A 27,390-nucleotide genomic window follows, 5' to 3' on the forward strand; every position below is an offset into this window, starting at 1 on the left:
GTGGCTTTCCAGTTTACTTTTCTTATAGCTTGCTTTTCATTTAGACCAGTATGTTCAGGAAATTCCAATGACTATATTTCTTTGGTTTACCTTAGTGTTTTACTGTTATCACATACTAATCTTTAAGGCTAATCACAACTGAAAAGACACTTTCCTTTTTCCATTTTTGAGAACTTAAGAATGAAAATAAGAGCATTTAGAGACCTCATGGAAAAAACTGATCCTCCTTCAGCAACATAGCTGACAAAATCCTGACCTCAGAAATCAACATTTTGTAGTTTTGGGTTCTTGTAGCACATGGAGTTTGTGATCAGTGCTGAAAAACTTCCTCCATGACACCTTCTAAAACTATGTGAATTGTAGCTTGTTCTTTCTGAAGAAAAGTTCTAGGTGATTTAAACTCCTCGATGGTAAGTGTCTGCCAAGGGACCAGAACTTAAAATCTAGATATTTTCATTCTTCCTGTGAGAGAATAATTTAGTGTCTGTAAATAAAGTCTAGAAAACAGTGATATTGAAAAAGAAATAAGAATAAATTATTAAGACATAAACACATTGGAATGTTTCATTTTTCCTGAAGTATTTGTTAAAGAAAGCCAGATTTGACTGAAGAGATTGAGGAAATTGAGAGAAGTCCCATCTCATGTGCTTCTCATGGAAAAAAAGTTTTAATATAAAGGTAGAAATATGCTTGTGGGATCTTGCGCTAAAGCTGTATTAGTTGTTGTTATATTTTGTAATCCAGGTAGTAGTCTTAATACAGTGAATTCTTTTTTGTAACCCTGAACGAAAATGGCTATTTTATTTTTCTTATTTGTATGAAACTGCAGTTAATACCTGTCACCTGGGCATCTCTTGCTATACCACTTAATAGAACTGAAGAGGGTAATGAGAAACAAGGTATTTAGCTGGCATTTCCCCTTTGAAATGTTTCATTTTGTGTCCCAGTAATCTTAAGAAAATAAACTCCAGTGAAGATATTCTTGCAAGACTTTTCAAGGAAGGTAACAATTTATTAAATCAGGCCCTAATAAAGTTTAATTTTTTTGTGTGTCTACAGAAATGGTTTTTTAAAATACAGATTATAAATTAAGCTAGGAAATATCTAATATTTTATGAATTATTTATACTTTCAGTACAAGGAAGACCTTTTGAAGTTAAAGAGATGTTTTTGGAGGACATTTTACGAAACACTGGATATACAAACAAAGAGATGGTAAAGTACAAGAAAGAGAAGCAGCAAGGTTGGTGGACTTCTTAATTGTGAAGGTTGGCAATGAGTTTCATTCAAATTCATTGTTCAATCAAGCTAAAAGTTTAAAGTTAAAATTCTAAAGTCAGAATATTAAGCAAGACGTCATTAGATGACAGCAAGTATTTTTAAGCTCTCAGTGTTTCCATTACTGAAGCAGATTATGTAACTTTAAAAACCAGTATTTTCACTTTCTTTTAATGATTGCATCTTTTTCTTTCAGTTGATGTATGTTATATTTTTCCTAATTATAATGGAGTAGAATTGCATATGATTGGGCCTTTGACCACACAAAAACTATAGAGGCAGAAGATACTATTAGCTGACTTCTGGGTGCAAAATAAAGTGCATTAATTAAATCCATTAAAGTGGGCAGGATTTTGTACGTCTTGCACAGAAGTGGTTCCTATTAGTAACAATCTTAACTGCATTCTTCAGACATGGGTGTTTTTAATTTATATAGTGGAGAAGCATTAACACACTTAATATAGTTCTTTTTCAGTTGATTGAGTAGATACAGTACTTGAGAAGCTTTCTTGACAGCTGAAAGTAATGATCCTATGTGTGTATTTATGGAAGAGAGAAAAAAGGCAAAGCTCAAAGCTATAACATACAGTCCTACCTGTACATTTATCATGGTGCTCAGTTCTGATCACTGTGTATAAAAAGTTCAGTTAAGGTGCTGTTTCTTGTACACAAAAATTACTTGTTACTTGCTGTAGCTGTATTGTCTCTCTCCAGTATTTCACTTCTGGAGAGAGATCTGGACTAAGAATTGTATAGAAAATTTTAACTTAGGAAGCTCATTTGAAGGTAAGAAATTGGAATACTGGAGACTTAGAGTGTTAAGCACCCAAATGGTATTTTTTACCTTGTTCACATAGCAATTGTTTGCAATGGTGCACTTTGGGTCCAAACATATTTGGAGTTTGTTTGACTGTTAACAGTGTTCTAGATTAAATGAAAGACATTGTATAGGTAAAACTTTGTGACTTGAGGTAACTGCTTCTTGTAACAGAAACCAATGGATAATTTAGATGACTATAGAACTTATCTTTTTTAAATACTTTATGCATTCTAGAAGAAAAACAGCAAAGCACTCTTACGGAGTGGTGTTCTGCTCAAGAAAATAATAGCAGACTGGAATCTCAGAGACAAAGATCTGCCCCAAATGCAAGTGAGGAGTATCTGTCAGATGATAGTGGTGATGCAGTATTTAACCAACTAGTAAGTTTTTCTTCTTGTTGGAAGAGATGTCTAAGTCTGTGTTACATTATTGCTATCCATTTAAAAACTGTTTTCTAAAGATGCTAATCCCGTAGAGTTTCTAGAAGGATATTAACAGATTTTAAAATAGGATTTTTTTTTTTATTAGCATGAACTACTCTAGCTAAAGTATGCTTTTCAGTTGTGATGGTTGTGTTTAACTTTTGTTTACATCAAATGGCTAGACTGCCATTGTTTAAAGAACTCGCATATAGAATCATAGAATGCTTTGGGTTGGAAGGGACCTTCAAACATCATGTAGTTCAGCTCGCCCTGCAGTGAGCAGGGACATCTTCAACTAGATCAGATTGCCTAGAGCCGTACAATAAATGCTTTAACTGACATCCGAATGCTCTATTTCTGGTTGTTATTTGGAAAAGTAACTGTTGCAATTCTTAGTGTCTAATATATTAGAATAAAGACAAGTCTTTGAAGAGATTTATCTTTCAGTACTGTTTTTTCTTTTCAGACTGAAAAAGATGCAGATTGCCTTGAACCATGGCTAATAAAAGAAATGGATTCTTGTCTTTCTGCCATCTGGTTGCATAAAGATATTGATTCCTTTGCTCAAGTGTTCCATTTAATTTTAACTGAAAATGTCAGCGGTAAGTTTCTCATCTCTACGACATAAGAAAAAAGCAACCACAAAATTACTTGGATTTCTGTGGCTACTTTTATCTCCAATTTCAATTGTTACTACCTTGGAATTCTGATGCTTATTTAAAAAATAAACAGGGTTAGCAGAATTAATGAATTTCATAGTTATTTGTCATTGTACTTGTTTTAGAAGCATAGTTGCACTTTATGATTCTAAAACAATGTTAGATTCACATGAACTGACTGGTGGGATAAAGCAAGGAAACATTCTCTTTGAGCTGGGTTTTGAAAGTCGTTTTAGTAATAAATTTATGTGAAAAAAAAACAATGTTTATGTTGGGTTTGCAGATTTTCTTTTTTTTTTTTTTTTATTCCTTAGTTGATTATAGGCACAGTGAAACCAGTGCAACTGCGCTAATGATTGCCTCAGGGAGAGGCTTTCTGAGTCAAGTAGAACAACTGATCAGTATGGGAGCAAGTATCCACTGTAAATCATCCAATGGCTGGTAAAAACAAACAGATAAACTGAACTTTAAATTGGTTTATTATATTATAATTATTAAGCACTATGTCATATGTAACCACGAGTAGGTTTTGACAGTCTAAACAATTTCTAACTTCTGTTTATCACATTGTTTTCTGTGAATTCTAAATCGGGTTCTTAATTATGCAGTCTCTAATATGGGATATTGTTTCAGTGAGTCTGATTTAAGACACCAGTTACAAGAAAAATCAGAGTCTTTCTCACTGCATTGATTGAATCAGACCCACAATCTTCGGCCATTCTCACTTTAAGAGAGTAACTTATACTGGATTTAAAAATATTACAGGTGCAAAGATCTTTGTTTACATCTGTAAATATATTTTATCATGTAAAAATAATTGTGAATCTGTAAAAATTCACGTTTTTGTGGCCATAAGTTGTTTCTTCATATAAACAGGGAACTACAGCAAAGAATTACAGAAAGTAATACGGAAAGATAAGGGTTAGGATTCTAGGAGTCTGCTATTTGGTACTAGCCCTTGAAAAACTTGGGATTGAACACAGTTGAAAAGGAAAACAGAGTGAACTGCATTGTGAGGAGGGCAACTTCCATAAGGCATAAAAACCCCCAGTTTTTTTCACACATTTTGGAGAAAAATGTCTAGGATGTGGCTTCTTGGGATGATTTAAAGGAGCTAGTAAAGGGAACTGCAAAAAGGCATGGCTTATCTCTGCACATGGGGGTGGCTTTTTTTTTTTTTTTTTTTTTTTTTTTTTTTTTTTTTTTTTTTTTTTTTTTTTTTTTTTTAAAGGAATGAGTGGCACGTTCTTCCTCCTCATTTCCTTCTGCATGTACTTCTGCTTAAAACTGGTATTCTTTCTTGGTAAATAATTGCAGTTACCTTAAACATACAGCTATTACATCTGTTCATGCACTTTATAATGGGAAGTTGGAGATCCATCAATAACATCACTGATTAAATAATAATGCAAGAAATTGATAGAGAAGTGCAGTTGTCTCTTCATGTAATATGCTGTTCATACGTATGTTTTGAAGTGAGAAATTAGTAAAGATGTTTACACAACTCTTTCAGGATGGCTTTGGACTGGGCCAGGCGCTTTGGACAGACAGAGGTAGTTGACCTCTTGGAGTCCTACAGGTAAGCTATGACTACTTTGCAGGAACAGCTGTAAAGCATGGTGAAGGGAAGTTTGTTTTTTATCTTCTGTTAATCAGAACAGTTTCTTGGTTTTTATGCTTTTAAGTCTTGCCTAAACAGCAAGATTTATTTGATCCTGTCATAATTATGTATCTAGGCAGGATATGATTATAGTCAACTTAAATATACAGAGGAGATGCTGATTCTCTACCATGTACCATTTTAATTTTAGGTGCTTATTTTGGAAATACAGCTATAGCGTGTGTTTTGTTTGTATATTGTTGATTCATGATAGCCACGATATTGAAGAAACATCAAATGTGGCTAAACAATTCTCAAATGGCTTAGTGTACCTATTACTCATCTAGTTGTTTTTTTATTAACTTACGGTTATTACAGTGTAGTTACAGTTTTGTAGAGACCTATATTGTAATTCCTCTTAGTGTAGTTTCCGTTAGTGTACTACCTGCTTAACTGATGCAGTAGGGAAGTTTTTGGAAAAGACTTTTAAAAAATATTTTAAAAAATATTTTTCCTTTAGTAGTTAAACAAATGGTGTCTTTATACATTGAGTTCTGTCACATTTGCTTATAGTTGTGTTTTGGTGAAGTGCAATGAAGTTAATGCTACAAATTGAAGTTGCATGCTTTGCTGGGTTAACACTTCAGTCAACAGTAATAAGTTTTGTGGAGATGCAGTTCTGCTACACCTTGAAATTAAAATTTGAGATGAATATTTTTGTTGGTCTTGATCTAAATGTGAATTAATGGCTGAATACAAACCCAGAGCAAACGGCCTTGATGCTGGCCTGTGTATTTGTGTATTTTAGTGTTTCAGTGGAGTCTGGAAATTTGGATGAAAGTTCCTTGGTACAAACAAGTGGTAGTGATCTTAGCGAGGAGGACAGAGAACTGTTGAAAGCTTATCATCACAGTTTTGATGATGAGAAAGTGGATCTGGACCTGATAATGCACTTACTTTATAACATCTGCAATAGTTATCATGCTGGTAGGTATATACATACACTTCCAATAAATTGCTTCTGATGAGTTGTGCTTTTTTTCAGTAATACCAAATATGTAAAACAGTCTTGAGTGCTAGTACACGCAGTACTAACATGTATTTGAAGTGAATTTTCTGTTTTACTTTGCAAACCAACTTCGTTTTTAGGAGCGATTTTAATATTTCTTCCTGGATATGATGAGATAGTTAGCCTCAGGGACCGTATTCTTTTTGATGACAAGAGATTTGCTGATAATGCTCACAGGTAAAACCTCTAGTTTCTATGGTTGTCTTGAGTTTTTATTGTTTCTTTTAAAGATCCTTAAAATATGTTCTTTGTCTTGCATTAGATACCAGGTTTTCATGCTTCATTCAAATATGCAGACTTTGGACCAGAAAAAGGTGCTTAGAAGTCCACCTCCTGGAGTCCGCAAAATAGCAAGTATCAGAGGGCTTAATCACATTTACATTATTCTGTTTCGCCTTTACTTTTACAATTACTTAATTTTTCTTTTATTGCAGATTCTTTCTACTAATATTGCAGAAACCAGTGTGACAGTCAATGATGTTGTATTTGTTATTGACTCAGGCAAGATGAAAGAGGTATGATTGGTTTAAATTTTCTTTGGGAAGTACACTTCCTTATTTGTTTTAAAACACGTAATACACAAATTTTTGAGAACTATGGAGTTTTCATAGTAGACTTAAATATAGTGCCGTCTTGAGAGCTAGTGTATGGAGTACTAACATGTATTTGAAGTGAATTTTCTGTTTTACTCTGTAAACCAACTTCTTTTTTTAGAAGCAATTTTTTAGAGTGATTTAGGAGCATTTTTAATATTTATTCCTGGATATGATCAGAGAGTTAGCTCGAGGGACTGTGTTCTTTTTGATGACTAGAGATTTGCTGATAATGCTCACTGTTTTTCTTCATGTTCAGATGGAACTTCCCGTGTGCCAGTTTGTGCCCATTTCCCCTTGTCCTGTGTCTGGGAACCACTGAAAAGAGCCTGGCCTTTGATACCCACCTTTTAGATTTTTATAAGCATTGATAAGATACTCCCTCAGCCCCTTCTCCAGGCTAAACAGACCCAGGTCTCTGAGCCTTTTCTCGTCATTACCCTCATAATCTTCGTAGCCCTCCGCTGGACTCTCTCCAGCAGTTTTCTGTCTCTTTGAACTGGTGAGCCCAGAACAGAACACACTACTCCAGATATGGCCTTACTAGGACAGAGCAGAGTGGGAGGAGAACCTCCCCTGACCTGCGGACCGCATTTGATGTATCCCAGGATACCCCTGCCTTCTTGGCCACAAGAAGACGCTGCTGTCTCATGGTTAACTTGGTTGTCACCAGGACTCCCGGGTCTCTTTCTCTGTGGAGCTGCTTTCCAGCGGGTCAGCCCTTAACCTGAACTGGTGCATGGGGTTATTCCTTCCCAGGTGCAGGACCCTACATTTGCCCTTGTTGAACTTCATAAGGCTTTTCCCCATCCAGCTCTCCTGCCTGTCCAGATCTTGCTGAATGGCAGCAGAGACTTCTGGTGTGTCAGCCACTTCTCCCAGTTTTTTACCATCAGCAACTTGCTAAGAGTACACTCTGTCCCTTCACCCAGGTCACTGATGAATGTGTTGTACAACAATGTTGTACCGCAGCCAGTACTGACCCTTGGGGAACGCCACTAGCTACAGGCCTTCAACTAGACTCTACATCGCTGATCACAGCCCTCTGAGCTCTGTTACTCAGCCAATTCTGAATCCACTCACATTGTTTTTGATGTGCTGAATGCTCATACTTGTTTTAGAAAAGTGAGATAACATTACAAGGCAGTTTAAGACGTAGTATATGGCTTGGCAAATAAAGTTGATTTCCACAGGAGATATCCGTACCAAATTTCAGAAGTTCTGAGAGTTCAATTTTTTTTTTAATTATTTTGCATCAGGTGTAGGAAAGTAAAGACATGATTTCCCCATAAGTGAGGGGAAAAAGGTGTGTTTCCAAAAGGGGAAAACTTTATTCAATACAATAACATACTTTTGCTTGGTTTGTGGTACCACAAAATGCAATGCATGTCTCTTATTGACTTACAATTACCTATTGACTAGAAAACTTTTATTTTTGGAAACTGTGTAGCACAAAGATACTGCAAAGGAATCAGCATAAATTCACTTGAAACTAAGTATTTTAGAACATACCTCTGTGCCAGAAGTTGCTGCTACTGCTTCTTGTTTTTTTTAGAGAACTGTTGATGATCTAAATCATTAGTAATTTATATTTCATGTACCCGATTCAATCTTGGTTTTCCTTGCTTTGCTTTCATAGAAGTCTTTTGATGCACTGACTTGTGTCACAATGCTAAAAATGGTGTGGATTTCAAAAGCCAGTGCTATCCAGAGGAAAGGAAGGTAAATGCTTAATCCTGAATGTTATTTTGCGGATACTCACTGTCCAGTATGTTAAGGATAAGGTACACAATGTAATAGCAGCCAGCCACACTGTGTAATGTTACTAGCCCAGACCAGTATTGTGTTGGACGATGGCCAGTGCTAACAGTAAGGGTCAGCATGTGTTTCCTTGGAGTCCATTCCCAAGTTGTAGGAAAGTGACACTCATGAATTTCCCAAAGCTTACGTTAGGTCTGGGTTGTTTTCACTTGTGAACTTGTTCTTCTTCTCTCTCCCAGGTAGCACGAGCAGCCACAATGTTGAATAGGGTGTTATTCATAACTTCCGTGTGGACAAAGGGCTGCCTATTGCTAGTTTTTAATGCATACCCTGCCATCTCTATGTTAAAAGAGCCATTGCACAGGGATTCCTTATTCACCCTCTTCAAATTATTCATTACTTAACAGGTCTTTATCGTATTCTTCCCAGCAGCGGGTGAGGGCTAAGAGGAAATGTAACAACAAATGTTGATGTTTGGTGATGTGGTATTGACATTAACCTGAAGGAATTTCAGTGTGAATGTGAGCATTTGCTGTTTCTGTCCCCTCACTCACAAGTTGTTTGGTCTTCATTCTACCTTTTACTCACAGTAAAAATTCTACCTTTTACTCCCAACTGTTTGGTGGATGTAAAGAGGCAGAAATGAAGTTTACAACTTATATTCCTTATAGCAAAGGATACTTGAGATTTGCAATGATCTTAGATTAGCAAAAAACCCACTCCTCTTTATTTTTAGATAGGCTTTATTTTTGTTTCTCTAGATCTTTCAGTGTTGGAGTAAAATTATAACAACAAATTTCCATACTATCAAAAACAACCCATGTACTGGAAAATTGTCATCTCATTTGTGGGACTTAACAACAAAATTATCTTTTTCTTGGATATGCTTTTACATTTCCATTCTAAGTGTGCATGCATTGAATATTTTTAATTTAATTTTTTTAAATTTACTTTTAATTTTTTTTTTAAAAGAAATTCTGATTTTCAGCAACTTCCCGTATTTTATTTTCGAGGGCTGGGCGCTGTCAGTCTGGAGTCTGCTTTCATCTCTTCAGCAGACTCCGATTTCAGAACATGTTGGAATTTCAGACTCCAGAACTTCTAAGAATGCCGCTTCAGGTGTGTATTCAGTCAGAAACTGTAACTTAAAAAAAATGTGTAAACATCAAAGCATACTATTAACTCCAAAAAAGCATTTGGGTTTTTTTTTTCCCCAATCTTAACCATCTTTTTTTTGCCTTTTAACTTGCAGGAGCTTTGTTTACACACAAAACTTCTGGCTCCAATTAATTGTTCGATTGTTGACTTTCTTATGAAAGCTCCTGATCCTCCACCAGCTTTAATTGTGAGAAATGCTGTGCAAATGCTGAAGGTCAGCAAAGAAATAGATTTAGATGGGGATTCTCTTTGATTCTGTATTTGTGGTGTGGCAATACATCTTCCTGTACTGACATTGTTGCTTTGTTACTTAAGGATGCTTTGAGTTTTTGTATGTTGTCTATTTTCATTTTTTGTGTGTGTATGTATTTTTCCATGTTAGGGGAAAAGAGTGCTTAAAAATCTCATCTCAGACTGGTAAGAATTTAACTTACTTTCTTAATCTAGTAAATGTCCAGTATAGAAATCCTTTTCTACTTCTACTGTAAATTAATTTTGTCCACACCCTCCCCTCCTTTCTTTTTTTTTAAACAGACAATAGATGCCATGGACCCTTGGGAAGATCTCACTGAACTTGGTTATCATCTCACTGAATTACCAGTAGAGCCACACCTTGGTAAAATGGTGTTGTGTGCCGTTGTTTTGAAGTGCCTGGATCCTATTCTAACTATTGCTTGCACTCTTGCATATCGAGACCCTTTTGTCCTGCCTGCACTGGCCTCTCAGAAGCGTGCAGCCATGCTGTGTAGAAAACGTTTTGCTGCAGGAACATTTAGTGACCATATGGCGCTGCTCAGGGCTTTTCAGGTATTACTTCATCTTCAGAAAGAGTGCTAATCACAACAGATCACATACGAAAGTAAATCATGTACCAGTCGAATTGGATGTAGAATGAAAGACTAATTAAGTCCTTAGAGAAGAAACTTTATTTTTGCCTAGTGGTTTTCCTGTATATCAGGCTCATAAATCTGTGAGGGAACACTTCTTGGATTTTTTGTTTGTATTTTCAAACCTGGTTAAATTCTGAATGTTCCAGTGAGGTGCTACTTTATATCCTGCTACACTGATAACTTAAAATAATGATCTTAATATAATGATCTTTATAACAACTGAACATAATGATCTTTATGTTATTTTAGGGAATGGGTAAAGAGAATCCAGTCCTTAACCAGAAAAAAAAGTCTGTTTTGATACGTTTCCTTTCTTTCAGAGTGGCTTTTGCCTTTTTTATTAATGTGAATGTAATTTTTTTTTTTTTAAAAGTGCATTTTAAAAATTTTAGCTAATCAAATTAATAGGAAAATGTAAAAAATGTTCTTCACAGGCATGGCAGAAGGCCCGCAGTGATGGGTGGGAGAGGGCCTTCTGTGAAAAGAACTTCGTTTCTCAAGCCACAATGGAAATCATCGTAGGAATGAGAACACAGTTGCTTGGCCAGCTTAGAGCCTCAGGTAAATAGCTTGGAAAAAAATTTATCATAGTTTTGGAGACAAGTGAATACTTAGTGCGGGCATATATAAATTATAACAAGAATAGTGTTCACTGGTGTCATTTTCCTTCCTTAATTTGAAACAGACCATTACACATTCATACTGGGCATGGTGCAGGTGCTAGAGTTAGGAAGTGTGGCAGGGGAATACCTGATCTAACTGACTGTTCCATGTACCACTGGCTTTCAGCGTGAAATAAGTTTCCTTGGATTTTTACGTTGTAATAAACTATTTACGTGTACTTCTGTGTTGTAAAAAAGTAGTTCTATGTCAGTATAAAACCCCTTATCAGGAAGTATTTTGATATAATAGTTTCTTCTTGATGCTGTTAAGTTTGCCAAGCCTAAGGTTGGTGAAAAGTGCTACGAATTTGCAGTTTATTTAACTTTCTTTTTTTACAAATTCCTTTTGAGAAACAAAAATGTAGAGCTTAAAACATTTTTGTCCTCTTCGTTCTTCAGGTTTTGTTAGAGCCAGAGGAGGAGTGGATATCAGAGATGTTAATACTAATTCTGAAAACTGGGCTGTAGTTAAAGCTGCCTTAGTGGCCGGAATGTATCCCAATCTAGTGCATGTAGACAGAGAAAGCCTAGTTTTGACTGGACCGAAGGAGAAGAAAGTGCGATTTCATCCTACCTCTGTTCTTAGTCAACCTCAGTATAAAAAGGTAAAATCTCTTTGAATTTATATTTCGCAAAAAAAAGAGCATTATGCACTATCAAATGTTTTAGAAATGTCTCTTCATAATTGTCGGTACTTTTAAAGGCAGCATATGCATTAAACACTACATTCTCAGAAAATATTTTCCCTGGCAGTTGATAAAACAAAGGAGCTGGTTTACATTTACAGTATTATTTCATCAAAACTTATTTTAGTTAGTCCTGCTTCTAGATGGAACAAGCCAAAATGGTGAAAAAAAACCCCTATGAAGCTGCTTTAAAGATGTAACAACCTGTGCTCCTAATAGGAGGAAGAAGTTCTGGCCTGAAACTGGTTGTTGTTTTGGCTTTTTTTTTTTTTTTAGATCCTCTTTTAAAACAAATTATTTTGTTTCAAGGTAATAGGATAATTTGTGAGTTCAGTTGAATTCTCTCTCATCTTTTAATTTGTGTGTATAAATTTGTGTGTATATAAATATTTAAACATTTATTTCTACATAGATAAAATAAGAAATATGATAAGACTTATTGTAATCACAAATAGAGGGTAAAATAGCCTAGTCTCAATTGCTCTTGCACAGATTCCCCCAGCAAATGGGCAAGCTGCAGCCGTCCAGGCCCTTCCTACAGACTGGCTTATATATGATGAAATGACGAGAGCTCACAGGATAGCAAATATCAGATGCTGTTCTGTTGTAACACCTGTCACTCTGTCGCTCTTCTGTGGACCAGCCAGATTAGCAAGTAATGCTTTGCAGGAACCTTCATCCTTCCAAGGTATCAAGTGGGGTTTGGATTTGGAATGTTTATACGTTGTTAGTATGTGATACGGAAGGCTTATTTTTCAAGAATATTTAATATGTATATCGGCTAATTTTTAAAATGACACATCTGTAGTGCATGTAGCTGTTTAAGAATAGTTTATAGGCTCTGTAATAAATGTCTCAGTTTTGTGAATCCTTACAGATTCATAGTTCTGAAGTCTCAGAAATTACGGTATAGTTTATAATGAAATAAAAAAATGCAAACAAAATGTCTAATGACAATACCAGTGCTGAAAAGAGTAGTATATATGTTTTTTCTACAAACTAGTATTTTTGATACTTTGAATCAGATTATTCAAACTCAATAATAATTTAGGAATTGTCAATATGGCAAAGTCTTACTGCTTCCAGCTGAAACATGCGTTTGAAAGATTATTTTCCACTCATAATTTTTAATGACAATTAGCTATATTACTAATTGGAAGTAATATGAAAATAATATTAGAAAAGTATTAGAAAATGCCTTTTTAAAATTTGTTTAAATGGAGTGCTGTAGGAATAGAAGCAAAAATAATCCAAAAAATAAGTTCTCAAGAAATATTAGTTTGAATCAAAGTTGTTTGGATGGTTACCCTTACAATAGTGTTTATGCTGATTGAATTTTGCACTCTAAAAAAAAATTAGAATCCTACTTAATAGCCATATGTACATATAATTTTTTCTTACTGGGTCTTTAAATTTGCTATTTTACTAGGAAATAAAGCATAGAGCTGTGTGTGGTTTTGCAAACAGCTTTAGGCAAAATTTTGGTAACAATTTGTTACACGAGTCTGATCACACCCATATGGGTGCTTACAGTGCAGGGCCCTCAGCAGATCTGGATTCTTGAGTTCTGCCAACTGAAGCAAAGACTTTTCTGAAAATACACCTCAGTGAAGTCAAAAAATGGTTTTACAAGTGCTTATAATTTTAAAATAAAATTTGGAAGAAAATGGGTTTCTTTCTGGTAATGCAGTAGTATTTAGCTTTTTGTATGTAAGTGGAAATACTATAGAGATTTTAATGCATTTTTATATTAATTCAGGAGATGGGTTATCTAATGATGATAGTGATAGTGAGGTGGAGGACCAAACAACTGCTAATCTGGCACTACTGAAGCTAGATGAATGGCTCCATCTCAGAATGGACCCTGAAGTAAGTAACGTATGACTTCAGTGCTTGTTTCTTGTAGATGGATGTTTATGTTTTATCTTCCTAAAACATTTCTGAAACATTTGGATAACCAAGAACTTTCTATAAGAATGGCTGTCACGATCCATTTGGGTCTCTCAAATTTACAGCATGACCTAGTCTGTGATTTAAACGTTATGTCATGAGCTCATTAAGAATTACAGTAAACAGACAGGGTCTCTATCCCGTTTTGGCCACACTAGTGTATTGTATGAATTCGCTTACCATTCAAGTTGTAAAGTTTCATAAGTTACACCTCCTAACTCTTTAATTCATGCAACTATGAGCAAAAAGAAAAAAAGGCATTAGTTACCTAGCCGACAGTGAGAGTGCTCATCCTTCTTCCTCTGTCAAGGTGTGCATGTTCCCTGTATCTGACTGGGCAGCACAAAAACCTCAGCAGTCCAGCTGCTGTTGGATCCCCTTCAAATCTGTTTGGGTAAGCTGGTGTTTTATACTTCCCAGCTTGGAGGTTTGGTCCACTTCCGTAAGTTAACAGATTCTGATGAAGCTGCAAATGACTGCAAGAGACAGCCAGCTGCAGGTAATAGTGGCTGCGTAATGCCCCTTCGGCTCTTTTTGGCCACCTGACTTGCCTGTGTGGTGCTCTTGCTTTCATCTAATGGTGCTGCTCCCATCACACATCAAACCTTAGCATGGACTGGCTTAGCCAAAATATGTGAGCAGCAGTTGAGCGAGCAGTCACAATGGCCTATTGTCTATCTCCTTCTCTGAGAGGATGACTAAAGTTGGGTCAAAATGGAGCACTTCAAGTTGGAGTTGCTGAAAGAAAGTTTCTCTCAGATTTTAGAAAAAGGAAAAAAAAACCAAGAACCAAAAACTGAAGAGAGAAGTCAGGTCATTGAAAAGCTCTGGTTGTGGTAGGAGGTAAAGTAGTTTATGGGTTTTGAAGCACTTAGATTTATCAGATCTAATAATAATACTGTCTCTTCTAGACGTATTCAAAAGTGTGGTGTTTAGTTTGTTGATTTTTTTTTTTTAAAGGAAGCATTTCTGATAACACGAGAATTAAATTCAGTCATCTAATTTGGGCAGAAGCCTGCATAAGAAAAATATCACTTAAAGCTCTTTTCCCTCAGGTATAGAATGAAGAGTGCATGAATACAGACTGAACAGAGAGGAAGGGCATAAAGTCTGGAAAGATTTTTTCTTTTTTTTTAAACATAGAATTTTAAAGTGAGAAATAAAAAATCCTATGTGCTTACAATGTAATTTAAAGTTTGTTGCACAGCTTGATGAAATAAACCGTTTTAAAAATGACCTTGTGCCTGAGGAAAGAAAAGTTAACGTAAGAGCTTAGTTTAAATGTGGGGTTTTCTTCTTCTCCTCGACGGTTTAGTCTTGCCTTTCAGTTTGGACTTGTTTATTTTAGAATGCCGTATGCTGCCTGATAGGAAAGATGTAGGGTACCCTTAGCTGTCTGACATAAGTCTTCAACAGAATTTAAATTCATTACAGGCTGCTGGTTTGCTATTTCAACTCAGACAGAAATGGCATAGCTTATTTCTGCGTCGTATGCGAGCGCCTTCTAAACCGTGGTCTCAAGTTGATGAAACAACTCTAAGAGCAATTATAGCTGTTTTAAGTATCGAAGAACAGTCTGCAAGTTTGCAGCAGCCTTCGGGAATTGGTCAGAGACCAAGACCTATGACTTCTGAAGAGCTTCCTTTAGCATCTACATGGACATCAACCAGCAGTCAAAAAAGTTCAGCAGAAACTGAATGCCCGGATGACTCCCCTAATGCTGAAAAGTAAGCTTTTGAGATCATCTAGAGACTGAAAGTTGTAATTTGTGTAGATATAAAAGCATCACTTGACTTTCTGCTGGTAGTAAGAAGGAAGAAACAATAGAAATACACTTGAAAGAGTTTATATGGTACTACGCTGAACTGTAGGTGTAATTTCATTGAGAAGTATTTCATATGTATGCCTCGTGTTTGAGAGAGCAGTCAGGAATAATGTCCATGAATTGTGATTTCTGGGAAGAAGTAGCAGAAGAGGTTTAACCCTAGCATTCAAAAACAGTGCATGATCGGTATTTTTTTTTGTGTTTAATATAGTTTAACAGTTTAATGTTTTAGTGTTTTGGAATTACTGTAGTATCAGCCTATCACATGACTATGTATATGTATATATGAATTATTCTGTAACCTCTTATGAAATTTCGCTTATGAAATTCCTGCCATGTTCTGTATCTTCACTTCGTAGAGTTTTAATGAAATCTGCGCCTCCCATACTTCACCAGCCAAAGAAGTACTCTAAACGAACTTCAGATGACAGGTCAGATCAATTGTCCGTGAAGTCTACAGCGAGCAGTAGCTATCCTAGCCCCTGCGCTAGTCCTTCTCCAATAACTGGAAAGGTAGAGTTTTTGTAAACAAATTACCCCACTCTTAAAAAATTGATAGAACTTCAGAAATAAATTTGCTGATATCTTTCAGCAACGATCAGGTATTATATTGATAAATCAGATTTTTCATTTTTAACAGCTGTTTCTTTCTGGAACTTAAAATCTAGACTAATACCCTTGTTTCGCTAGTTTAATACAATAAAAGTGTTATTCCACACTGCTGAGGTAAAGCTACCCAAAGCAGAAGAAAATGAAAATTTTTTTTTTAAACTTGATATAATAACCAGTGAAAGTGTATTAATTAATTCTTTTTCCTAAATTAGTATATACATAACATGCCCTTCTGAATTCTTTGGGTTCTGCCATCCTCTGTTTCTGTAACAGCATACATTGATACTGATTCTCTTACGTTTTGTGTTCCTTGTCTTATTAGCACTGCTTGCTTTTTTAATGACAGTTATTTTAACAAAGCACACCTTTTTAATGGGGTTATTTACATAATTCTCCCTCAGTATTTGAATAGTAAACTGCATTAATATTAAACAGATCACTGAGAGGAAACCCCGTTGTTCTTCTAGGCACAGACTTATTGGAGGATTTAGTAATTCCTCTTAAGTCTTTCAGTTTTTAAATGCAGCTAGTGTAAAAGGAAAAAAAAAATTATGTTTCCTGAAGGTGGAAATGTGAGTAGTGTGCTTCAGGCTGCAGTCTAGAATGATTCATTTTGTGTCACATGAATATGTGAAAGACTTAAAAGAATTGTAATTAATCAATAGACTACTTAGGCCTGTTCTGCTGTATTTATTTGCTGCCTCTCCTGAATGAATTACTGTTTTGGAAAGTACTTTAAAAATGTAAAATAGTTGTGAAATATATTTCAAAACCAATTCAGACAGTGCCAACTGATAGATTCTTGTAGAATCTGGGGGAGGAGGATAGGAGCGCAGTCAAGGAATGTCTGTCTTCATGTGTGTAATACTTTAGTAGTTTATTTTATAGTAGTTTAATTTAATGTAATTTTTCCAGGGTTCTAAACCTTCTTCACCAAGACCAAATATGCCAGTTCGGTACTTTATAATGAAAAGTAGCAACCTGCAAAACATTGATATTTCTCAACAGAAGGGCATATGGTCTACTACGCCAAGTAATGAACAAAAACTAAATAGAGCCTTTTGGGAGAGCAGCATAGTTTATTTAATATTTTCTGTTCAAGGATCTGGACGCTTCCAGGTGAGTCCTTTTATTAATACTAAATATTAACTTTGGTTGATAGTTGAAGAGAGTGCAGGAAATGACCGTGGATAGTATGGAGGTTTTTGCTTGTGACTTCTGACTTTCTAAGAATATGTAGAGTAGCAAGCAAATGTGACTGGTTGCTGAGGAAAGAGTAAGTACTCTTCTCTGGAATAGCTAACTCAGTTTGTCAAAGGCTGAGACTGAATTGCTTCCAAACATCTTGAGTCAATAATATCATAACCTACATTAATCATTTAAAACAACAATAACAAAACAAACAAGCAAATACCAAACAAAGCAGGGGACTGCTATTCTTTTCTCAGTAGGCCAAAATAAATATTGTAAGTGAACAAGTTGCAGGGAACTCACAAATGTCTTTATTACAAGTGTTAATAAAATCTGTTTTGCCTCAACTGTAGTTTCTGAAAGTAAAGTTAGGAAGCTGGGAAGTCACAGCTGTGATTCATCCAGAGCTGTGTCTTGACTTCAGATACAGCAAGGTAGTTGTCAGCAATTTATTGACAAATTTGAAGTTAAAAGGCTTCACATGGTAGTGCAGAGTTGCAGGTTAGCTGTCTTGTAGGATGAGCTAAACTCAATCGTTCTAGCTAAAGAAAGTTCAACTTATGTCTTTATATATAAACTATTCATAAAAGTCAGATAAACTTAATATCTAATGAACTAGTTGCAATACAGCTGTCTTGGTGATACTACTGAAGGATTACAGAGAGATATGGTCATGATAATTTGACAAATGCAGTTGTAAAACTGGGAAATAATTTCCAACATGCCAGTTGATACTGAAAATGGACTGTTGTATTGGTGCTCTTAGATGGGCACATTGGGAGGGGAAGACATGCTGAAGTCGGGAGTGATGTTGTCTTGCCCTTCCAGTTTTGATAATGCACTGGACATTCATGGGAATTTGAAATTAACATTGCTATTAATATTCTCTTGTAACAAGTTACTTTTTAGTTTTCCACCTTTATTTTTCCTCTATTTGTTTTATTCATTTCCATTTCAGTCTGGCATGAGCTGTCTAGGACTGCATGTCTTACAACAGGAGTGTGTGCTAACTTACATAGTGCACTGCATCTCCTGGACTCCTAAGTTACAACTGGTATAAATTTGCTTGAATAGTTAGTTGTTGATGTGGTTTTTTGATTCTGTTGTTGTTAGTTTGGTTTTTCAGTTGTTTTGTTTGGTGTGTGGGCAAGTAGGGATGTCTTTAAATAGGTTAGAAGCAATCTTGGATTTGGTGTTTCATTTTCTTTCTGAATACTTGTGGTCTTGGAATTTCTTCTGCTTCACTGGAGAAGGAAGTAAAAGCAACTTTGAAGAATGGCTGCACTCTCTTAATTCTCTGAGACAATTTGTTAACATAGGGGGAATGTGGGAAGGAGGGAATGGATTTCTACAAAAATTACCTCCAACTAACAAGGAATAGCTAATGGACTGTGACACAGTAGAACATTCATCTTTATTCCTTATGCTTCAAATATCTTTACAACACCTTTTCAAGCTCTGTGGCAAAGCTTAAAACAACTTCTAATGGCTATTGTGAGAGATTGAGAAACATTCTCTGTGGTCAAACCCTAGAAGGCATATTTGAAGTGGAAGAACAAGTTACACTTTTTAACTTGGTAGATATAAACATTTCAAAAGATCCAGCTTCATGGGGGAAAGTGTGTGATTCACTTTAATTTGAAAGTTTGGTATGAAGTTGGGTTATTTATTTAATTCTGACATAAGCAGGTACACTCTAGTTATCTTCCATGTTTCAATTTTTACTCCAGGGTTTTGCTAGAATGGCTTCAGAGATAGGATGTGAGAAAAGTCAAGACTGGGGATCTGCGGGTTTTGGAGGTGTATTTAAAGTGGAGTGGATCCGAAAAGAAAGCATTCCTTTTCAGTTTGCCCACCATTTGCTCAACCCCTGGAATGACAATAAGAAAGTACAAATAAGCAGAGACGGCCAGGTAATGTTATTCTTCTCTAAAGTCTTCTTTACTCGTGGAACTGTGTATTAGTTTATTAGCTTGTTTAGCCTTGTTGTTTATCTCAACTGTCCTCATGTATCTGCAAATCTGAATCACAGTTCATTGATGCACATTGCACATTCTGCTAATGAATTGCTGCTGAAGTAATGAAGGCTTTTTGATAAAAGCAAAGCAGTTTTTGGCTTAATAGGCAATTTAAAAAAAGATTTAAAGCAGGATGCTTCCAAATATAAAAACTTTTTGAAGTTTCTTCTTTTGGTTCTGGAGATTTGTTCCCTATTTGGTTCAGATTTGGTCCCTAAGATAGTGTGTCACACCCAAATAACTGTTGATAATTACAGCTTCAGTGATGACTGAAGAGAATCTTGAGATTTGAGGTAAAATAAAGTTTAGGAGAGTTCTTTGATCTACAAAAAGCTAGAAAACAGTTAGCACAAGAGTTCTTGGTGGCAGTTCCTCTGTTCTCCCCGGTCATCTCCTTGACAAAAGATTCTAGAGCTTAACTTCCTGTATTGTCTTCTCACTAATTCCCCAAAACCTCACCAGTTGTAAGAACGAAGAAGGGAACATGGCAGGTGATGGAGTTAACAGTGCTTCTGTTGTAAATGGCTCATAACAAGTAGAGAGTCTTAACGATCTTAAAAACAACTGATTTATATTAATGTCTGATTCCATCAAGAGCCCCACAGTATGACCTTTAACATGTCTTTCCCCCTTCTCCACCACACTTGACGGAATTAAACTTTAAAAGATGAGAATAATGATCTTTAGTTAATAAGTGATTATTAACTACAAAGGATATGGTGCTATGTTATTGTATATGGCAGTGGTGTGTTCACTCAGAATTCTCTTCTTAAGAACTGACATTGTGAATGAAAAGAAAAATAACAACCACCAAAAAACCTGTGGGCCAGCATTGATTATGAAAGTTTTTATCGCCTCATGATCCCTAATAAGAAAACCTTTCTGTATGAGGAATTCTAATGTATGTCTCAATAGCAAAAGGAATGAGCACTTTCAGAAAGACTGAAAGCCCTCACTGGGAACTTAATCTGGCAATTTTGTTATAAATAGCGTCTGTGCGTTTAAGAGTACCAGTGCAAATAAATTCCATAAATGCCTGCTCATTTCTAGGAGGTGGAACCACAAGTTGGAGAGCAGTTGCTACAGCTTTGGGACCGTATTCCTGTGGCAGGAGAATGCTCAAGTGATTGAATATGTCAACTAATGTGACAAAGGTAGTTATTTTCATGCATTATTTGCTGTTTTTACTATAGTGAAAAAGCTATCTTTGATCAGTATACCAGTACAGTCCTGCCTTATCTTTGTAGTTTGTGGAAGAACGGGTACATTTAGTACTAAATATTCTCTTCCTTTTCTTTTTTTTTGTTTTATGTTTTTAAGCAGTGGTTGTTGAAATACCAGCTCTAAGCACTAGAACCATCAGTGTGCCTACGGTATAAAGAAGAGGAAGAAGGTGGTGCAACAAGCTCCTGAAGTTGTTAATCTTGCTGTGTAGGTGTTAGAGGAAAAATAACTGGGGATTATCTTGTTTTCATTATTTCCTTGGCTTAAATGTTATAGCATTATTTCCAGCCTGTTTTTGATTGAATTATTTTTTTACAGTAGTGTGCAGTTGATGTTTAAAACATGATTAAGTTCAGAACTAAGTTTGAAACAACGGACCACATGTAAGTTGTTCATGGGTTTTAAATAAAGATACCTGTGCTGTCATCCCTTTTTCAGTGTGTTGTCATTCTGTTTTTCTTTGGAAATGAGCAACAGTTTCTTGGTAGTACTATAGCAATACACATTTCTGAATTGTAACTCTCAATAAATGAGCGTAAATTATTTTTGAGCGAGTCCGACTGAATGTCTACAACAAAATACTCCACCCTTGAAACTCAGAGGACAGTGACCTTGTTTTCTCAGGTAAACTCGTTTCTTTTTCTGCATTGTCCTTCACATAAATTTCTGCCAGGTTTCATCCAGTGGAAATAACAGTGTCTTTGTGGCCAGACATTACTTCAGCTAAGTCCATGTAAAATGTCTGTACGGTTGTTTCTCTGTGCAGCAATGAATTTTCTGATAGTTTTTTTTTTTTCCCTGCAGAATCCTCTGCTCCGGTTTCATGTTATGTCTGCAAAACCACCACTTTGAATGTTTTGGGAAAATGCTCTTTTGAGCCATCAAGCACATTTCAGTTTCCTGACCCTGTTCTGGAGGTTGCAGAGGAGATGTCCATCAAGCAGCTCTCCCCTCTTCTCTGCAGTGTCTGTTTAGCAGACCCCTCAGCAGGCCAAAGCCTGCTCTCTCAAACAGGAAATTTGTTTTACTCTGCTTGAGCTGTAAACTTAAAAACCATCTCTTAAGAATGCAGGTTAAGACAATTCAAAAGTGTCAGAAGTCAAGCAAGCAGGGCAGAAGGCCAGCTGGGCCAAGCAGGCATCTTCTTCTACAACTTAGGTGAAAAAAGAAAGTGTATGAACATTGGAAGCAAGGCCAGGCAACATGGGAGAATGGCAGAGATTTTGCCACTAAAAAGAGAAAATCTGTGTGGTCAAAGCTTAATTTAGAGTTCAAGCTGGCCAGCACTGGGAAGGACAACAAAAAGGGCTTTTTCAAGTATTGTTACAGGAAAAGGATGATCAGAGATGACATTGGTCCTTGCCTTGATTAGGTCAGTTACCTCACAAATAAGGACTTAGACAACACAGATGCCTAATGCCTTTTTCACCAATGACGGGTACAGGAACCTCTGGAGCTTCATGTGGGAGGCGTCTGAATGGGGGAGTGATAAACTCCCAGCTGACCTAGAGCTTGTTTGAGACTTGGTGTTCCAGCTGGATGTGTGTAAATGTGTGGAGCCTGATGTCATTCAGCCCAGGGTACTGAAAGAGCTGGCCAATGGTTTTGTGGGACCTCTCTTCAGTATTTTTCAGGGGTCTTGGGAGTCTGGAGAAACCTAGCTGATTGGAAGCTGGCAAATGTCCCAGTTGAAGAGAGGTAAGAACGACGACCCCGGTAATTACAGACTTGTCAGTCTCACTGCAGTGCCTGGTAAAATTAAGGAGAAAGTTATTCTGGGAGATACTGAAAAACACTGGAGACAACGCAGCCATTGGTCACAGCCAGCATGGGTTCATGAGTGGTATGTCCTGCTTAACCAACTTAATTTCCTTTTATGACAAGGTCACCCATCTACTTGACCAAGAGAAGCCAGTAGATGTGTGGATTTTTGATTTTAGCAAAGTTTTTGATATTGTCTCTCACAGTATCCTTCTGGACAAAAAAAGTCTGGGGTACAGATAGACAACTTGACCAAGGGAAGCCAGTAGATGTGTGGATTTTTGATTTTAGCAAAGTTTTTGATATTGTCTCTCACAGTATCCTTCTGGACAAAAAAAGTCTGGGGTACAGATAGACAAGTCCATTATATGACCCAGCAACTGGCTGATGGGCTCAAAGGGAGATGGTAAATGGGATGACATCAGGCTGGTGGCCAGACACCAGTGGCGTTCTACAGGGCTAAATTTCAGGGCCAAAGCTCTTGAATGCTTTTATGATCTGATTTTAATTATCTGGATGCAGAAAGTGAAGGAACATTAAGTTAGTTTGCTGAAAATTCTAAACTTGGAAGAGCTGTGGAGTCCTTCAAGGGTAGAGAAGCTTTACAGAGAGATCTGGGTAGGCTGGAGCTGAGTAATCATTAGCTGAGTGAAATCTTGCAAGAACAAATATGATTCTCCGCCTGTGATGGGGTAATCCTGGTTATATGTACAGATTTGGGAACAAGAGGCTGGAGAGCATCCCCATAGAAGAAGATCTGGGAGTTTGGGTTGAAGGCAAATTGAGTGAGTCAACATGTTGTGTGCCCTGACAGCCAAAAGGGCCAACTTTGTCCTGGGGTGCATGAAGCACAGCACAGCGAGCCGGCTGAGGGAGGTGATTGTCTTGCTGGTGCGGTCCCACCTCCAGCACTGTGTGCAGTTTTGGGTGCCTCAATATGAGAAAGACCTCAACCTCTTGGAGTGTGTCCAGAGGAGTGTGACCAAGATGGTGAAAGGCCTTGAGGGCAGGATTTAGAAGGAACAGCTGAGGTCACCTGGTTTTTTCAGCTTGGAGAAGGGAAGGCTGTGGGGCGACCTCATCACAGTAATGTTAGAAAAAGAACAACAAAGTAAGTAAAGTGCACAACTCTAAAGACTCCAGACCAATGCCATGGAATGTTTCTTTTTGGACCTGAACTCTGTCGCAGCATCGTTAAAATGTTAGTTTAAGTCTTACCTAGTCTACTGCAGGACCGGGTGCAGTCACTTAAAAGACTACCAGGGATACGAATGGCTCACTGATCAGAAGATGTAAAAGTAAAGGAAGCTTTAAGCATTAAAGAAGGGGAGGAAAGAAGGAGGGGAAAGGGGGGGAAAATTTATATAAATCCAGAACTGAATACTCATTTGTACCAGGTAGTGCTACTTTAAAATCCATCCTTGTCTCCTGTTTTGTTTTTTTTTTCTTGGGCTAGATTTGCTACTACTTTAGCGCTCTGTTTATTTTATATAAAATAGGGAGGATAGCCTTGAAGAACTCCATACTTGGGCAACAGTAAAATTCTTGGCATGTTATTACTTCTCTCTGCGAACCAAGGTGAGATCCTTTCAGAAAGGGGCCTTCCCCAAAAGAAGCTGTGCCCTGCAGGTTCTGCTCAAATGCACAGACAGCTTGAAAGTCAAAAGCATGTATTTGCACCGTAACAGTTCTCTCTCGAAATCACCTGCGGGAAAACTAGCTCTCAGTGGGAGTATCTCCTGTCAGTTTTCTGTAACAGAGGATTTTATGTGAGTTAGTTGTGTTGAGAATGCTGGAGGTAAGAAACGAGAGTATCTAATGTGAATGAGGCATGAACAAAAGAGCCCCCAGGTCAAGAAGGGAAAAAGAAAGGCATTTACTTGGTAGAAAACTCCAACGCAGCAGGCTAGGGGAAAAAAGAAAAGAAGTTTTATTTGGATGTCTACAAAATGTCTGTAGGAAAAATAAAGACAAATTAGGCAAGTTAGGCATCTGACCTGGTATTCTATCCCCAGATTTTGCAGTAAGTACTAAGTATGTAGATTGTTAAATTACTTTTTAGCATGAGAGTGCAAAAGACACACTGTGATTAATTTATTTAAACAAATGTACAGGAAACAAACTGGATTCTCTTTGACACTTACCACATGAAATATTTCTGAACTTTGTGCACAAAGTGCTCACAATTTCATCATTATTTTGACTTACACTTGAACTATGTTAAATGTGAGCCGTAGAGGACACCCGACAGTGTGCAGTTTATGGAATTATTGGAAGTTCCGTTTTCCGGCTGTAGAATGTTCCCATGAATTGTGAAAGCTCAGAAAGGTTCAGCCTTTCTCTGTTGTGGGACTTCAGGTGTGAATGAGTTCACAAAGTAGACAGTTTCTAGTATTCAAGCCTTTCTCTGCAGGTGAAGAAAACAGCTACTACACAATGAAGGGAAGAACATCTCCACTGAGGACTCCTGATTTGCTCTCTCCCGCTGCTGCTTCTGAAAACACAGAACCCTTGACCTCCATCACTCATCTTGCAACTTCAATGGAAATGCAATCACTTTTGGCTTTCGATGAGTATTCAAAATGACACCATCTGTCACCCTGACATCTTTGAGGGCAAAAGCAGTTTGACTCTCCAAAGATTTCCTCTTCTCTGTCTTTTTTTTTTTTTTTTTTTAAAGGCAAGTTGAATAATGATCCCTATCATTCGGCAAAATCATGAAGTGACATCTGCAGAACAGTAATTAAGAAAAACTGTGCTAGGTACTGGGATGGAGAGGGTGGCACATCAGAAGCCTTCTCATTCCCTGAATTGGGATGGGAGAGGAGTGGCAACTTATCATATGGAGAATAATTTTTGGCATCCATTTTGATGAAAAGGCTGTGCTATTCCTACCATTTGTGCTAATATGTGATTTTCCTCCATCACTTCTTTATCTTGCATAACTTGTGATTTTACCTGGACCTGACTGCAGGAATATGGTGAGGATGATCTTTCCCCCGAACCAGGGTCTGAGGGAGCTCACTCTTTGCCCTCTGATTTTGCTGAAATGTTTAAACTCTAATATTGAAACCAAAGAAGGAATTGGTGTCCTCCTTAGAAACACGTGCTTTGTGCAGTGTAAGTCAGGAGATTGAGTTTATGTTGGACATGTAGTTTGCAAAAAATTAAGGTGCTAGTTGTGTTCCTTCTGACTGCAACCCTTCATGTGACCAAAGTGGTTGTTCCTATTCATTAACATGGCATTTGGAGGAAGTCTGCTGCTTGCAAGGACCCCTGCACCCTAAGAGATAAATGTATTTCTTTGTAAGAGGAGAAGGTGCTTTCTTCCTAGGTCTGAAACTGGCTGATGTATTGAAGGGAGAGAGATAATTTGTACCAAGTGTTCAGTCTCTGAGTGCTCCCATTGCACAGTGTACTCTGTGCTTGGCATAAACTGAGGTTTTTGTGGACTAGTGTTGGACTAATGTCATTCTCTAAATTCCAGCTTTTTTTTTTTCTGTCTTTGTGCTGTCAAAGTAGAAGCTGTATGAAACATTGTTAATGAAACGAGATAAAAAGTTTTTGTATTGATCTGGCCTGAGATGGCTCTGCAGTGAGCGAATTGTTCTGCGGTGTCCTGGAGCATTGTCTCAGTGGTCTGTGGGGCAACGAGGATGTACCTATTTACTGTTTAAGGGTACTGTAGAAGTTTGGGTTTGTTTTGCATTTACTGATGGAAAGAGGGTGCTGAGTAGCAGAGTAATATCTCTGAATTTGGAGCCACTACCAGAAGGATCCCCAAGACCTGCACTTGCTTTAAGGTCTGGTGAAGACAAGTGCATCATGGAGCTAAGTTCCAATTCCATGCTGGAGAGCTGGGGAGTTTCTTAGTGCTTTCTACTTTGCTGTGTTCATTAAAATAGATGCCTCAGTCCTTCCTTTACTTACGCGTAGCCTGTGATCCTGCTGCAACTGGGCTTCTTTAATGCTCTGCAGGGGAATTCTGTGGGCTGGATTGCCGGTAATTAGCACCACCTACAGGCAGGGGTGAATCTAGCTGATGGTCTGCTTCTGGAGGTACCAAAAGCAGAGTAAAAAAATGAGCTGTCTAACCTGGCTTCTTTGGTAGTAACACTAGACCTAACTGAAGTGTAATCTGGGAAGAAACCCCTATTGTGGCAGAACAAACATATAGACCTTCCTAGAGAAGTGTGGTGAAAGCTGAGAGAACTCGTGCTTGTGCTGGGGGAAGAAAAGGATGCATATGCCAATAGTTCATCTGAGTATCAACTCTGTTGGACTCAATGATCTTAACAATCTCTTCCCACCAAAGAGATTCTATGATTCTATGAACAGCTTGTTCTTCACAGTCCTGCTTTCTCTCAGCCATTTCCTGTGGGAGAATGCCAGTTTATTCTGCTCAGGATGTTCCCAGACTCTCTGCAATCATTAAGGACAGGAGCAGCCATTAAATCATGTAACTTTACCTCCTGTAAAACACAGACCATTAAATCTGACCTAGTGTAGAAGATGTGCATAAAGCCACCCTGTACCCAAAGGCTTATTGTGCTGTTAGAGATAGTAGTGGTGTTTCGTCCAGAATCCAGTAACAGGATCTTTTCCATTAAGACTGTGGTTTGAAAGTTAGAGTAAATTTGTAGATTTTTTTAAGATCCAGGCAAAAGACACAAGAAAAAAAGCCCCTTCTCCCTGTCTCCTGAGATGAGATGGACTGAGCTCTGAACTAGGCTTGCAGGGGCAAAAGGAGACCTAGTTACTACAGGGTAGTCTCTCATGGCAGACAATTCCTTGGCTCTGACACTTCACCATCCTCCTGGTTTATGGTTTACAGACATTTAAGGACACTCATGAAGGAGTTGCTGCTGAACTTTCCAAGTATGTGTAAAACATATACGTATATCATTATTGAGAAGAAATTAGCTACATTTATTTTAAGGATTTATTTTGAGTGTAAGTAAGCAAAATACGTCTAACCGTAAACTTAGAATAAGTATGGCAAAGTTGATTTATATATAGCCAACAGAAGTTTTGGATCAGAAATTTTTGAAAACTAAAGCTTTACTCTTTTAGTTGAAAATGGTGGCTTTCTTTGGAAGTAGATCCTAGAAGTTGGTCCTAGAAGGATCAAGAAAGTTAAGGAGACCCTAGAGAAATAATTGAATTTTGGGTGGATTCTAAATGACACTTTTCTTCTTCCTTTCTCTTTCC

General features: G+C 37.2%; 1 protein-coding gene across 1 annotated transcript in view; it reads left to right on the forward strand.

Annotated features, from left to right (window-relative positions):
- YTHDC2 (YTH domain containing 2) overlaps nucleotides 1-20,325 on the forward strand; it is a 32,407-nt gene extending 12,082 nt beyond the window's left edge. Inside the window, exons 7-28 of the mRNA XM_010137991.1 lie at nucleotides 1,136-1,243; nucleotides 2,333-2,478; nucleotides 2,987-3,122; nucleotides 3,494-3,620; nucleotides 4,693-4,758; nucleotides 5,588-5,766; nucleotides 5,929-6,025; nucleotides 6,111-6,198; nucleotides 6,283-6,363; nucleotides 8,081-8,163; nucleotides 9,216-9,321; nucleotides 9,455-9,574; nucleotides 9,895-10,167; nucleotides 10,685-10,811; nucleotides 11,312-11,517; nucleotides 12,091-12,286; nucleotides 13,358-13,467; nucleotides 14,983-15,275; nucleotides 15,733-15,886; nucleotides 16,901-17,104; nucleotides 18,907-19,089; nucleotides 20,245-20,325. Of these exons, the coding sequence (XP_010136293.1) occupies nucleotides 1,136-1,243; nucleotides 2,333-2,478; nucleotides 2,987-3,122; nucleotides 3,494-3,620; nucleotides 4,693-4,758; nucleotides 5,588-5,766; nucleotides 5,929-6,025; nucleotides 6,111-6,198; nucleotides 6,283-6,363; nucleotides 8,081-8,163; nucleotides 9,216-9,321; nucleotides 9,455-9,574; nucleotides 9,895-10,167; nucleotides 10,685-10,811; nucleotides 11,312-11,517; nucleotides 12,091-12,286; nucleotides 13,358-13,467; nucleotides 14,983-15,275; nucleotides 15,733-15,886; nucleotides 16,901-17,104; nucleotides 18,907-19,089; nucleotides 20,245-20,325 (3,164 nt within the window). The remainder of the gene's footprint in view (nucleotides 1-1,135; nucleotides 1,244-2,332; nucleotides 2,479-2,986; nucleotides 3,123-3,493; nucleotides 3,621-4,692; nucleotides 4,759-5,587; nucleotides 5,767-5,928; nucleotides 6,026-6,110; nucleotides 6,199-6,282; nucleotides 6,364-8,080; nucleotides 8,164-9,215; nucleotides 9,322-9,454; nucleotides 9,575-9,894; nucleotides 10,168-10,684; nucleotides 10,812-11,311; nucleotides 11,518-12,090; nucleotides 12,287-13,357; nucleotides 13,468-14,982; nucleotides 15,276-15,732; nucleotides 15,887-16,900; nucleotides 17,105-18,906; nucleotides 19,090-20,244) is intronic.
- Nucleotides 20,326-27,390: the final 7,065 nt, after the last annotated feature.

The sequence above is a fragment of the Buceros rhinoceros genome, unplaced genomic scaffold (assembly GCF_000710305.1).
Source record: "Buceros rhinoceros silvestris isolate BGI_N320 unplaced genomic scaffold, ASM71030v1 scaffold10676, whole genome shotgun sequence".
NCBI classification, from domain to species: domain Eukaryota; kingdom Metazoa; phylum Chordata; class Aves; order Bucerotiformes; family Bucerotidae; genus Buceros; species Buceros rhinoceros.